We start from the raw sequence: 14,283 nt of genomic DNA on the forward strand, positions 1-14,283 counted from the left end.
GAACGTTATCTTCCCAGCCAGTGAATGTGTTCTTGGACGACACTTTTATTACAAATCTTGCATTCAGATGTACTGCACTGTTAATCGGACACCAATACAAAACACTTGTTCATAGTATCTGACTATCACAGAACACTTGAACGCCAGAAAATACTACTTTAAGAGATATGGGGAACTTTGATGGATGTAATGCGTAACACCACATTTTACTGTTTATTCATAATGTTGCAACAGGGGTGCTTTACCAGCCGAACCTCTGGCGGCATGGTAGGGAAAGCCGACTCGCCATTGGTGTTACCTGGGCGATGACGTCACATCTCTCTCCGGTCAGCCAAATGTCAAAAGTTGCTACTAATTTTAAATGCACTATATATATTAGAAGTATAGTTATTGACTATTGACAGACTGAAGAAATTCATGCACTTTCAAATATCGGATAATGGTGTTACTGGTTAATGGACTTAAGAGGTTTTCACAAGCAGGTGGAGTTACGAGGTTTTCATGACCTACCTTCGATTTATATTTCTGAAAAAAAATTTCTACTGCCTTTGTGTCTCCTATTTTTTGGAGTTAACATATGGAATTCGTTGTTACTTTCTTGTGGCAAATGGACTTGGAGATCAATTTGGATACCCATTTTATATTGTTCTCTATAACTGTTCAAACAATATGAGCCTTTTCTCTCTTTCTCCTTGGTTAAACTTTTTTCTGTGTTTCTCTGTGTAATTTTCACTTCAAATGCCTTTATGGCTGAAACTGCAATTGTTGGCATCGGAGAAGGATTAAAATATTGTCCTTCAAAGAATAAAGAGTGCTGAACACAGACGCAGTTATTTCCGTAAATACCTCAAGCAATATAATTTGATTTACTTGAATTACGAAAGTCGATGCTCTTGGTAGGGAGCTTACGTGAGCACCAGCTGAAGACGCTAAACGACGCGCCACGTAAGGAAGAAGCCACAGCTGCGAGCGCGGGACTTCCCCGGAGGCTGTTCCGCGACAGTGCTGCTGCCTGCAGGAGGGTGGTGGGGAGGAGCTTCCGGCGGCCGGCATTTGTTCCAGGCGGGAGACCCGTCGCGCCTTTGTTCCGCCGGCTTCTTCACGCCGGGGACCTCTCTCACTTCAGACCTCTTTGCAGGGCTTTGTGTCGTTCTTTGCTTATACACGGCTCTAAGTCGGGACATCCTGCGCACCGCGCCGCGACTTCTGTCTATTTACCAGAAGTTCCGCTTAGTGCCGCTGCGTGCGCCGGGGTTTATTTTGGCTCCCGCAGAAGGCCGCGGAATGGCAGTATGCAGACGCCACAGTCACCGTAGACAGAAGATACGGGGAGCGAAACACAAACTGCGCCGATTCAGATTGCAGGGCACTGAACAATTCCTCACCTCGGAGTTTACCTGGACAGCTACTGGCGACCACTTAACGGTAACATTTACATTTATTCTTGCCCTTCATTGTACATCTTCATTGACACACCACACAAAGAAAAATATTACCTATGAATGCATTGTTAGTTACGTTATGTTACAAGGAAAATAAATTTAGAGCGATTACAGAGCGAAGTTACATTATCATTTTAGTGATTAAACTAATGTAAGCTATCAGATTTACTTTAAAAAGTCTCTTATAGGTCGCTTTTTCCACTACCTATCTGTTCGGTACAAAATTTACAGTTGATTGTAAATTAACTTTCCCAGGAACTAGATATTTCTAATTTAAACATAGTTTAGAACAGGATGATTGTGTAATAAAGAAGAGGTGGGGCTGAAAACAGGTTATCAAAGAAGCATAACACAGAACACCACCTCTTCAATTGGAGTTTGTGCTCGATGACTGCTTGGAAGATAGTGTCAAAGCCCCCACTGGAGCAAAGACCGTAATTACCTGTTGCAGAAGTCCTGTGCAACAACTTATTCGACTTATATGTGCACCTGTGTAAGGCCTGAAGTTGTTTCTACGCAGGTGAAAACACAAACCAGCTGCAACGTGGAAAAAAGTTATTGTGACAGTATAGCCCCTTAGAACCCGTAGAGCTGAGAGGAAGGGTGACAGGAGGTAAGATAAAAACATACCTGGGGGACACCTGGAACAATTTTGACCAAATGTGGTATATACATGACTTATTTCATTACGTTTTCATTATCCGGCGCTGTTGTCATTCTGTTTAGCGGCTTGGCAGACGTTGCACGAATTATATTAAACAACTTACTAATGTGCTCGCTTTCTTGTTTGGTGTGTGCTAGAGAGTAATTCTTATTTACCACAATTGTTTCCCGATGAGCTGCAGACTTAAAATTTTCAGTGGCGCTCAGAACCAGATGGCAATGCAATATTAACTTGCTTTCTTGTGCGCTGTGTATTGGAGGGTACTTTGTATACCGTTACTATTTCGCCCTTTTACATTTAGGGTCATAAATGATACTTGCTGCTAAGCCTCTAAATCTGCTTGAATATCTTCAATATTAATGTTCACCACCTTTATGCAAGGTATACGTTGGATGAAAGAGTATATTGGTGAGTCAGAGGAAGATAAAATGAAATAAACCTGACATTTTCATGTTTCTTGTATAATCTGATCAGGACATTTGAATTCGAATCAAAAATTTCCATAAATGAGACAAAATATCAGAAAATTCTTACCTGAATAAAAACAACTTTAAATATACTGGTAACACATTTTATTTTATACTGGAAAGTATAAATTGATTTCTCCTAGTCTAATAGAAATTCCCAAGCCATTAAGTATAGCTCTGAAAATTTGTGATTGTGTGTTTGTAATATACACAAAATACTTACAAGATTCATAATGAAAAACTTGAGGGCTGTGCAGTAAATAATTAATGCAGGTGTATTTCGCCTCTTAACCCTTAACTTCTGTAGGCACCCCATGTCTTACATTGTAAGTCTTACAGTTACTTTCATAGCTATTAAAAGTTCACAATCACAAACTGTCAGAAGTATCTGTATGGGAGGCTTAGAGAAATTATTTTATACGGTTTAGTCTGCTGTACATGCCGTCACCACAAGCAGAAGATGAATACACAGAGAAAGTATACAATATTACGGAATGGGTAATTATTTATGTAAATTTAGATTAACCTCTAACAGTCTTGGGAGATGGGAATGCGGCTATAGGGGAAGGAGTTAAGGATACTCTGTTCAAGAATCATAAGAGGAGCAGGTGTAACTGGAAAAGGCCAGAAGATACTGAAGATTCCATTTAGATTACATTTTCGTCAGGCAGTGATTCTGAAACCAGATACAGAATTGTAAGCCATATCCAGGAGTAGCTGTATACTCAGATCACAATTTAGAAATGACGAAGAGTAGGCTGAAATTTGAGACTAGTCAGAAAGAATCAATGCGCAAAGGAGTGGGATACGTAACTGCTAAGGACTGAAGAGACATGGTTGAAGTTATCTGAGGTTATAGATACTGCTACGAGGAATGGATCAGTAGGCATTTCATTTGAAGAGAAGTGGACATCTCAAAAAAGAGCAATCACCGAAATTGGCATTCAAAATATATGTACAAGGAACGTAACAGCAAGGAAACCATAGGTAAGAAAAGAAATGTTTCAGTTGATCAATGTGAGAAGGTAGTACTAAAACGTTCAGGGAAATTCAGGATTACAGAAGTACAAATCACTTCGGAATGAAATAAATAGAAAGCCAGGAAAGCGAAGGTCGAATGGCTGCATGACCTATGTGGAGGAATCTAAAGAGAAATGACTGATGGACTACCTCAGCAAACAGAAAAGTTCAAACAACCATTGGGGATGTAAAAAGTAATGGTGGTAACATTAAGAGTCCATTGGGAATTCCACTGTTTAATGCAGAGGAGAAATCAGACAGCTTCACATTGGTGTGTAGAATGTATGAGTCTGGCGATGTACCACTGGAGTTTCGGAAAAACATCATCCACACATTTTCGAAGATTGCAGGAGCCCACAAGTGTGAGAACTATCGCATAATCAGCCTAACAGATGCAACGTCCAAGTTACTGACAAGAATAATATACAGAAGAATGGAAAAGAAAGTTGAGGTTGTCCGACAACGATCAATTTGGCTTTGTGAGCCGTAAAAGCAACAGAGAGACAGTCCCATGTTGAGTCGATAATGAAGCAAGACTAAAGAAAAATTAAGCGTATTCATGGGATTTGTCGGCCTGGGAAGAGCGTTCGACAGTATCAGATGGTGCAAGACGTTCGAAATTCTAGTAAAAACAGGGGTAAGCTACAGGGAAAGACGGGTAATATACAATATGCACAAGGGACAAGGGGAACAATAAGAGTAAAAGACCAAGAACGAAGTGCTCGGATTAAAAAGATAGTAAGATAGGGATGTAGTTTTTCACCTCTATTGTTCAATTTATACATCGAAGAAGCACTGACGGAAGCAAAGGGAAAGTTCAAGAATGGAATTAAAATTCAAGGTGAAAGGATATCAGTATTAACAATCGCTGATGACATTGCTATCCTCAGTGAAAGTGAAGAAGAATTACACGATCTGGTAAATGGAATGAACAGTCTTAAGAGTACAGAACACGATTGAGAGTGAACTGAAGACAGATGAAGTGACGTCAAGTAACAAAAATAAGAACAATAAAAAATCATCATTGGTCATCACCAATAAACGATGTTATGGAACTTTGTTACCTAGGCAAGAAAATAAACCGGGAGAGAGAGACGAAGTATGACATAAGAAGTACAATAGCTCTACCAAAAGGGCATTCCCGGCCAAGAGAAATCTATTATTATCAAACATACGCCTTGTTATGAGGAAAAAATTTCTGAGGACGTTTGTTTGGAACACATTATTGGACGGTTGCTGGATGGTTGGTTGGTTTATTCGGGGGAAGGGGCCAAACAGCTATGTCATCGGTCCCATCGGATTAGGGCAGGGTTGGATAGGAATGCGGCCGGCCCTTTCAAAGGAACCATCTCGGCATCTGCCTGAAACAATTTAGGGAAATCACGGAAAACCTAAATCAGGATAGCCGGACGCAAGTTTGAGCCGTCATCCTCCCGAATGCGAGTCCAGTGTGCTAACCACTGCGCCACCTCGCTCGGTGTATGGTTGTGAAACGTGAACGTTAGAAAAACTGGAAAAGAGGAGAATCAAATCATTTCAGATATGGTGTTACAGAAGCATGTAGAAAACTAGAGAGACAGACGAGGTAAGGGATGAGGAGCCTCCCCAAAAAATCGGCGATGAAAGGAATATACGGAAAACAATGACAAGGGGAAGGGACAAGATGGTAGGACATCTGTATAGAGCAAAAACTGTGGCGGAAAACATAGTAGAATACAGCCAAGAAATAATTGAGCACGTAGGTTGCAAGTGTTACTTTGAGATGAAGAGATTCGCACAAATGGAATATGTGGTGGGCCACATCAAACCAATCAGAAGACTGATGACTTAAATAATTTAATATATATATTTGAAATATTAAAAATTTACTTTTATTTCATTAAGTTTTTAGTTCTGTTTTGCATTTGGTCTGCAAAGTTTTGTGATAGTTGCATCCGACAAATGAGTAACTTCCGTGGTCATAGTAGTCTCAGTAACAAAAATGCTTTGGCTCTTCAATTGGTATCACCTCTAGGCATTCAGTGTTTGCTTCCGTCCTTGATCAGATATAGTATAACGATTACCCAGACATAGTACTATTTAGATATATTGTTTATTGTACATACTGAGAACGTGACAATTTTACGTGTTGTCATGTGATTTGCTGTACATCTTTTCTAAAAACATTATGAAAAGTGCTGTTACTGATAGCTGAAAGTGAAGGTGTTCAGCAGCGTCAAGTGTATCACCTGGACACTGACTTTTATGTATCTATTTTATTGTATTTGTTGAAATGTTATGTAATTGTTGATTTCTGGTTTATGAACAAGTATGCCAGATACTTTATCTTCAACTAATGCCTACTGTCACATTATGGATCTCTCCCACATTCAGCCTATTGGCCAAACTATCAAGAGAGAGATTTTAATTATATTTTACGAGGTAAAGAAGGGTATTGATATTTCCAAATTTAATCTAATATGCTTAGCACAGCTCTGAAATTTTCTGTTATACTTTGTCAATAATCTATATGCCGTAGAATGCTCGAAAATACTTCCTTAATACTGATAGCCAGTTGTGATGAACATAACCAGTCCGACGCTACTATTGATAGTGGAAGTAAGACTGCACAAAATTCAAGACACGTTCTTAGGATTTGTCGAACTGTAAAAAGCATTCGAAAATATGAGGCAAGATGTCCGAAACACTTGTAAGGTTCCTCCTATGTAAAAATAGATGCTATCCGCGGTTTTTCTACTAAGAGAAAAGTTCACCGTATCAAGCATCATAGAATAAGCATGTGAATGTTTGAAGGCTTTGTGTCAGGCGATAGCTCTGCCAAAAGGAAGCAACGAAAATGACAGTTGGAAGGGCGTAAGTTTCAAATGATGGAAAGATAGAACCAAAATCATGGCAAAATAAGCAATGTTCCCACAAACGAGAATGAAAGACACGGCGGCGGTTTCCCGAGGAAAGATATGGGTGGGGAATAAATGGGTTCACATTTGCCTGGCTGTAAACAAAGTAATAACCGTGGCAGAAGAAACATTGTGAGGCTTTACATTTGCATGATAAGAGACAATATGTCGATTTTGACAGAAAGGAACTTGATAGGTGTTCTAATATTCACTGTAAAACAAGATGTAATGATCTTGGCAGAAAAAGTATGGGTAAAAGAAAAGAAGTAAAGAATAGACTAAAGAGAATTAACAGTTTAGTATGAGGGTTGAAGTTGATGATACTGAAACATTATTGTCACTGATCAGTTGCGATGGTCCCATATCAACATATAAATGCTGTAGTAGTGAAGAGTCTGTGTTCACACCAAGCTGACGTCTTAAATTTTGAGAAGGGCAGCATGATCGTTAAGGTAAACGGTATGGAAAATAATATAAAGTTTGGAAAAATAAATGATCACTTTAGAAAAGCGGTAAATTGATGAAACGTGACGCCAATGAGAGAATGCCGTAAGGGGGAAACAACCACGCAGAAAGAAAAGACAGCTCTGAGCAATAACAAAACACAACTAGAAACTTTGAAATAAGTGTTAAATTAAAGAAAATTAAAATGAGTAACGAATGTGTGAAAAATGGGTTAATGAACTTATTTTTGAAGTAGTAGAAAGTGTTTTCAAACAATGAAAACATAATGAAAAGTGATGAAAAGCCATACAAGATTACTGACAACGTAGAAGTACCCTACAAACCTGTAATAGGAGGGTTAAAGAACTGATTTTGGAACGCCAGAAAGTGTTTTAGAACAGTAAACATTTGACGAAAACTGAAGGACAATCGTTCGGTTTTAAGGACAAAGTAAATACATATTAAAAGAATTTTGAAAAAAAGTGCATTATGAGCACAGTATCTAATCAGAATCCAGTAAAAGTGGGACATCCTGAAAGCCAGAAAAAAAAAGAAAAAAAAGAACAGTTTCGCACTTCCTTTAAGAATAAATGGAGGATGGTTAAGGAACTAAGTATTAAATGGATTTGAATGTGTATTGTAGAACGGCCAGACATGCAGAAGAGACAATGTTAAGAAATGGTGCACAGATTGTTTTATCAAATGTTTGTCAATATACACGAGGTCGCCAAAGCTGAATGGCTTTGTAGGTTAGGAAGCAGGCGGAAGATAATAACTGGTGTGACATTTAAACTGAGTGGACAGACGTCCGATGCTAATGGCCTCTCAGAGATTGGCGTCCAGATGTGAAGGCCAGCAAGCAGAGGAATGCTAAGATGACATAACCAGGGACGCGCCTTTGTACAAGATGTTTGTAAACAGGAACTGGAAACGATAGTACTGCCAAATGATGTTTATAATCACGTATTCCAAGTAAGTTTTACAACGTTTCCTGCTTTCTTATCAATTACGAGGCGTGGTTTTTTTTAAAGTAAGTACCATTCCGAACTAAAAAAGTAGACTTTTCTTAGAAGTACTTTAACTTACTTTTCTACATCATTCCCAGCATTAGTCAGCGTTTTTACGTTGTTTGTGAGTATCTGAAAAACCCCCTCCAATTGTGAATCCCACTGACTGTGAAATATGCCCTGCGATTCGTTTCCTTAGTGCTAAACGCGTGAAGCGGAGGAAATCCGTCGCCACATCAGTGAAGTGTATAAAGAAACCGTTATGACGGATGGGATGATCCGGGAATGGCTGTGCAAATGTGCATGATGAGGAACAGAGTGGGCAACCTTCAGTCATTAGTCACAATTTGATGCAGAAAGTTGACGAAACAGTGAGAGAAAACATAATCTTTGCGATTTAGACGTTATGTGATGAGTTTCCGCAAATTTCAAGAACAGTTCTTTATGCAATGGTTCCCTAATCAGGTGTACTACTGATGCGAGGATGGTATTCAAATGGTGGTCGTTCGATAGGGTAAGTGCTGCAGTGTTGGTGGGAATTATACAGAAAAGTAGCTTAAAATACAGGTTTCCATGTGAAAATAAAATTGCCAAGAAAAGTTTAAATGTTTCATTTTTGTTTAAAAACAATATTTATCTTATGTGAAGAGTATGATTTAATCTAATAAAATAATAACCAACCATCGGCATAGAAGACATTTAATTTCTTTAACGGTTTAGAGCTCTTAGAGCCCTTCTTGAGAATGTTATGCCTACCCCATAACCTTCTGAACAAGAGCACTAAGTATCCGAAACTGTTAAAGGAATTAAATATCCTTTATGCAACTGGTTGCTTATTACTTCATTGTATATGACTACAGTTGCTAACGACGGATAAAATACTAAACATGGTTTAATGTCTAAAGAGACGTTATTCATTAATTAATTATTTGGTAAGTTGGTAAACATTTGTATGCCATAAGGGCAGACACAGTGAGTATAGAGTGCGTAAGACCTTATTAGTATGTGGTTTCATAAATACATTTCCTTGCTACATGTCACTGTAGTAAAATTCATGATGCCTGCAATTACGGGAAATTTGGAGTCATGATAGCAACATGACAGGAGCTGAACAATATGACAGAGCCCCAGTCACTAAGAAAAAAGACGTCGTTGGAACGAGGATCGGTAGATTTGATAAAGGTGTGATACATATTTGAACTAATGATATTGTCTCACTTGTGTGTGCTACAAAATAACTACAGTCGGGTCGTATGAGCTTGTTAGGAATGTTGTGACGGAAGCCCCGGTGCTGTTAAAGTGTACAAGGAGGATAAATACATATCCTGTGTGCAACGTAATTAAATAAATGTGCGTTAATCATTCGCTGATAAAGGCATGTACCTTTACAATCGTGTTTACGCAAAGCTAAATTGTTAAAGAAAGAAGCCCTTATGGACTTGTATCGAATGGTGAACAAGCTGCCGAAAAATGAGTGCATATTAAGAAACGAAAAAATAGTATGCTTTTGATGTTTGCATAAACTTGTAGAATCTGTAAGTTTATTGGTAAATCTACAACGAGATTACTTAATGAAAAAATTGTTTAAGGGAAGTCATGATGAGATTCGATTTTTTTTAAGTTTGAAAATAAACTAAGTTTACGGCTTAGGGAGACCTTAGGACCAATTGTACAGGCTACATCTATAAACCATAAAACCGCCAATCTCATATTTTCAAAATTAGACTTTTGTCTCGAAAAACATCAGTTCTGAAAAGAAATCTCCGAAAGAGATTTTTGAAGTTCTTCCGTTTTGGAATGTATTTTATTTCCCAAATTTTACGTTTACCTGACCACGGCAGAGAGCAGTAGTAATTCTCTGTCTTGAGCAGCACTGCGGAATACGATGGCAGCGAGAAGGAAGCTGGTTTCCATGGAAGAGATGGTGACGGATGGAACATACGGCGCTTAAGTGATTCTCAGGAGGGGGGAGAAATACGCAAGCCTTGAGAGTGACTATTGTTACTAACTTTTTATGTTTGCAAAAAAACGCTTCGTTATATCATTCCTCAACTCATTTCAAGGAATCTGCGTATCTGTATGTCCACTTATAATCAAAGTAAACTGCTTATATCTTCTGACAAACCCTATGCACTACGAGAACTTCTTCGAGGGACAACATCTACAAGTGACTGATAGAAAAGCGGTGAAAGGAAATCCTACCCGCTGACCTATCAAGATAAACCATGAAAGGATTAGCTCAACTAGGTCAGTTTGGAATGTGAACGTATTGCCAGCTATACTGTACGTCACTTCCTATGGAATCTTGGCTAAAGTGAGAAACTTTTAAATTTGTTTGATACAACGAGGGGATTTTGCATAATGAGAAAAATAAAAGAGGCGGTAGTAAAAGACGAGTAATATAGTATATGTACAATAGTCACGAGAGGCCAGTGTGATTGGAAGACAAAGTACGACGTGCAAGGATTAAAACGGAGGTAAGAAAAGGACGCAGTCTTTTGCCTCTCTTTTTCAATCTATACATCGAACAAGCAATGATGGAAATAAAAGAAACGTTCAAGAGTGGGAATAAAATTCATGGTGAGAGGATATCAATTATCAGTGTTTTTAATGTGTTACGATACTTTATATATTTTGTCTTTAAGTTTTGCAGAACAGTGTATTCATATGTAGACGTGGTAGTAGAGTGGATATCAATATCGGGCTAAGTGCCAAAAGACTGATTCCGATTTATTCACTTTTTTTTCCAAAAATGTTTTAAGGAAAATGCTTCAACAATATATTTAATTTGTTTTATAGTTTTTTTACGCTCCTTTCCTTTTATAAGTGACATAAATATAATATTCTGGAAACCGCAGAACGAGCTAAATGCCGTACAGGTATCGACAGAAACGAGATAAGCACCAATGAAAGAAATTTCAAGCATTAATCACTTTAGTTAATGATAAACATTTTACAGACATGTTTTACAGATACACTTTCCTGCGAATAAATTATTTTTAATCCTTCTTTTAATTTGGTAGAGCACAAAGCATTTTTAAGTGAATAAGTATTCGAAAAATGTTCTTTTAGTTACTTTCAAGTACGGCATCATCTGTTGTAAATCCCTTTTCTTTTCAAGTGACAAGTCATTTTTGCATTGGTGTGACAGAAAAACAAAGTTCTTTATTAACTCAGCGGTAGTCCCTTGCGTGAAAATCTCCAGTTTTCAAGTTCGTTAAACATTGTTCTCATCTTGACGACACCAGATGCATTTTTTTCACCAAAATGCAATTACATTTGGAAATATTTATTTTCATTGTGTTATTATGTGTATCGGCTGCTTGTTTAAAACAAAAATGTCCTCATGCTGGAGATAGTGACCACAAATGAATTGTTAGGTGTCGTGTTCTGCATAAATTTAGAAGGCTACTAGTTACTTCAAGTTGATCCATCCTCTTATGTTTTTCACTCTGGGCAATATCTCTCTGTCACACGCTGGAAACAGTTACAAAGCTTTGCGGCACTTAGCCTTCTTTAGCCTCAACAACAGGCCAGCACATACCGCTCATGCTATCTTTCGGGCCTTACTGCTCACTTTCCAGGTTGTTGACAACGGCAATTGCCTTGTTTTTTCGCGTCTAACGAAAAAGAAAAATACTTTTTGTCACTTAGGCCGTTATTGATTCCCACTCTGCAGTGGTACAGTGATCCTTAGGTCTGTGATTCGCACAAAGTGCCTAATGGAAAACGAGATTTAGTAGAGGAAAGTGGAGAGTGTAATGGTACTTGAATTACGTAACCATTACGGCATCTCATCTGAACCTCTCGATACCAGCAATATTTTACTGTGTATCTGTAAAGTAGTTAACATATTTCTGAGACAACATTCAGATTTGATTTCATTTGTGATACATCGATATTTTTATATTGCAATGATATTATTCTTATGTGTATTCTTTCTTTTGTCACTATGATCTCTGACGTACTTGTAACTCTGATTTTTGGACGCGTAAGCCATTATTAGTTAGTTGTTAGAGAGTCGGACTTTAATAAAGTCAAGTCTTGGACGTCATGTCGGAAAGACGCATATTGTAGTCAGCTTATAAAATGTGAACTTTAACAGTGACTGAGAGGAAGATGTTTTCATGTATGTTTTGTATTGTGAAGTGATGTGTTACGTGAGACTGCAATAAAAGCAATAAAAATGAAGTGTAACTTAAATTCGGAGTGCTGATTACTTTTTTTACATCACCACTGTCCTGAAAAAGTGTAATCTTCAAGAATGGTTTGTGAAGCGCATCTACAAAACTTTTGAATATCGCAGAATAAAACCTAGGCCTCCTTGCATCCGAGCTTGGAATCATTACCACCCAGATTTTTGACGATTGAGCAATGATTTTACGAGACCAGCGTGGGAAACACGAAAAGATGAGTGCCTCGTTTATTTATTATTAAATGAAATGACTTTATTAACTGTGCTCTAATGACACCTGCCACATAATAACTTTGTTGTTGCCCGAAAATGCACTATTTAGCAGCGTGAGCAACACCACAATCATTATTAAATTTTGACCTTTGTTGTGGTAGGATTGTTAGAAGAGACAATGCGAGGTGACTCACAGAAGATGTTAAGGCGCCAGGAGTCCTCCTCGACGGCGGCGGGCAGCTGCGGGTTCTCCGCGCGGCAGGTGAGCATCTTGTCGTGGTCAGCCGGCGCCGGCGTCAGCTGCAGCCGGGAGATGGTCTCGTTGCCGTCGGACGTCACCTGCAACGACAGGAAAACGTATCTCACAGCGTCTTGCTGTGGCCTGGGTCGTGATTACACCAAGGGGATACGACATCTGGGGAAGCCTTGTGCTGTGACACAGTTCATACTTTATTTTATGGTGTTTTCTAGAGAGTGCACCAGTTAGTATCATACCGCCTACCAATACTTTCGCCGATGCGCGATAATTTGAAATGATGTTGTTGTGATCTTCTGTTTGAACAATAAAGCAGCTCTTCAAGCTTGTCCATCCTGTGCAAGACACTTCGTCTATGTGTAACTGCTAAAGCGTAGATCCATCCGAACCTGCTTATTGTGATAAAGAATTCGTCATTCATTCCAGTTACACCATCCCTACCCCGCACATACACACACTACCTTCCATACCCAACTGACGTTTACCTGATGTCTCGTGATGTGCTCTGTCAACCGAATTCTGATTTAAAAATTCCCAAACAATACCAGATGCCAATAGCTTTGTGTATGATATGAATTATCTCTACCTGAAGGAAATATCTTACCTACTTATCACAAAAAATTAAAAAACCTAATCTTACAATTAATTATCTATAAAAACATTTTCTTACTACAACCAGTTCAGAAAAATTAAACACCGACAAACGTGATCTGAAAAAAAAAAAAATAGATGGAAAACTGTGACACTTTACTGAGGCACTTCTTACCATATCATCTTATCTTTCGATGTAGCAAATCGAAATGCTTTAAGTAGGATGAAATTATTTTACATGTACTATGAAAGATGTCGAATTAGATGGGAACTATTAGAAACCACCAGAGACAAAGTTGTTAAGAAACTGATGAAACTAATTTCGGTAATATGTGGTAACTCATTATTTCATAGCACCATCTGATAGCTCTATTTACATCACATAGACTCTCAGACACTATTCTCAGTAACTCACTCTCTGCCCTACCTATCTATTCATAACGAATCCTACTCCCGTTACACCATTTTTGCATCTGTTGCTATCATCATATACTCATCTGATCACAAAGTCTTGTCTTTTCTATTTCACTTCATTTACTCCCACTTCTTCTATATTTAGACTTTACAGTTCCCTTTTCAGATTTTCGTACTTCCCTATCATGTTCAAACCTCTGACATTCCTCTCCCCGACTTATAGAACGTTATCCTTTCGTTAGTTATTCAATCTTTTCCTTATTTTCACCACCCCATTGGGAGTCGTTTCCCAAGACTGAAATGTGGGCTAGTGTGTCACCTTTTCTGAATGAAGATATCATCAACACCTTTTTCAGTACTGTGTAACATTACTAGTCACTTCCTTTCGTATTCCACCCGCACACAGAACGAAAGAAGTCACTGTACGAGTCATCATATCCCACATCTTATCTCGTGGTCCATGCGCGAAGTGTACGTTGGCCTCAGTAGAGCCGATCTACAGTGATCGAACCTATCGGTAACAAATCTAGCAACGCGGCTCTGAATAGCTTCGATGTCTTCCTTTACTCTGACTTTGTGGGGACCCCGAACACTCGAGCAGTACTCAATAAAGTGTTGCCCTATCGTCCTATACACCGTGTAACAAAACAGGTGAAACGGTGTACCTAAAACG

At 38.5% G+C, this 14,283-nt stretch overlaps 1 protein-coding gene across 1 annotated transcript in view; it reads right to left on the bottom strand.

Annotated features, from left to right (window-relative positions):
• LOC126260341 (nephrin-like) overlaps positions 1 to 14,283 on the bottom strand; it is a 551,200-nt gene that overhangs the window by 206,070 nt on the left and 330,847 nt on the right. Inside the window, exon 6 of the mRNA XM_049957665.1 lies at positions 12,544 to 12,688. Coding sequence (XP_049813622.1) covers positions 12,544 to 12,688 — 145 coding nt within the window. The remainder of the gene's footprint in view (positions 1 to 12,543; positions 12,689 to 14,283) is intronic.

This window comes from Schistocerca nitens, chromosome 5 (genome assembly GCF_023898315.1).
Source record: "Schistocerca nitens isolate TAMUIC-IGC-003100 chromosome 5, iqSchNite1.1, whole genome shotgun sequence".
NCBI classification, from domain to species: domain Eukaryota; kingdom Metazoa; phylum Arthropoda; class Insecta; order Orthoptera; family Acrididae; genus Schistocerca; species Schistocerca nitens.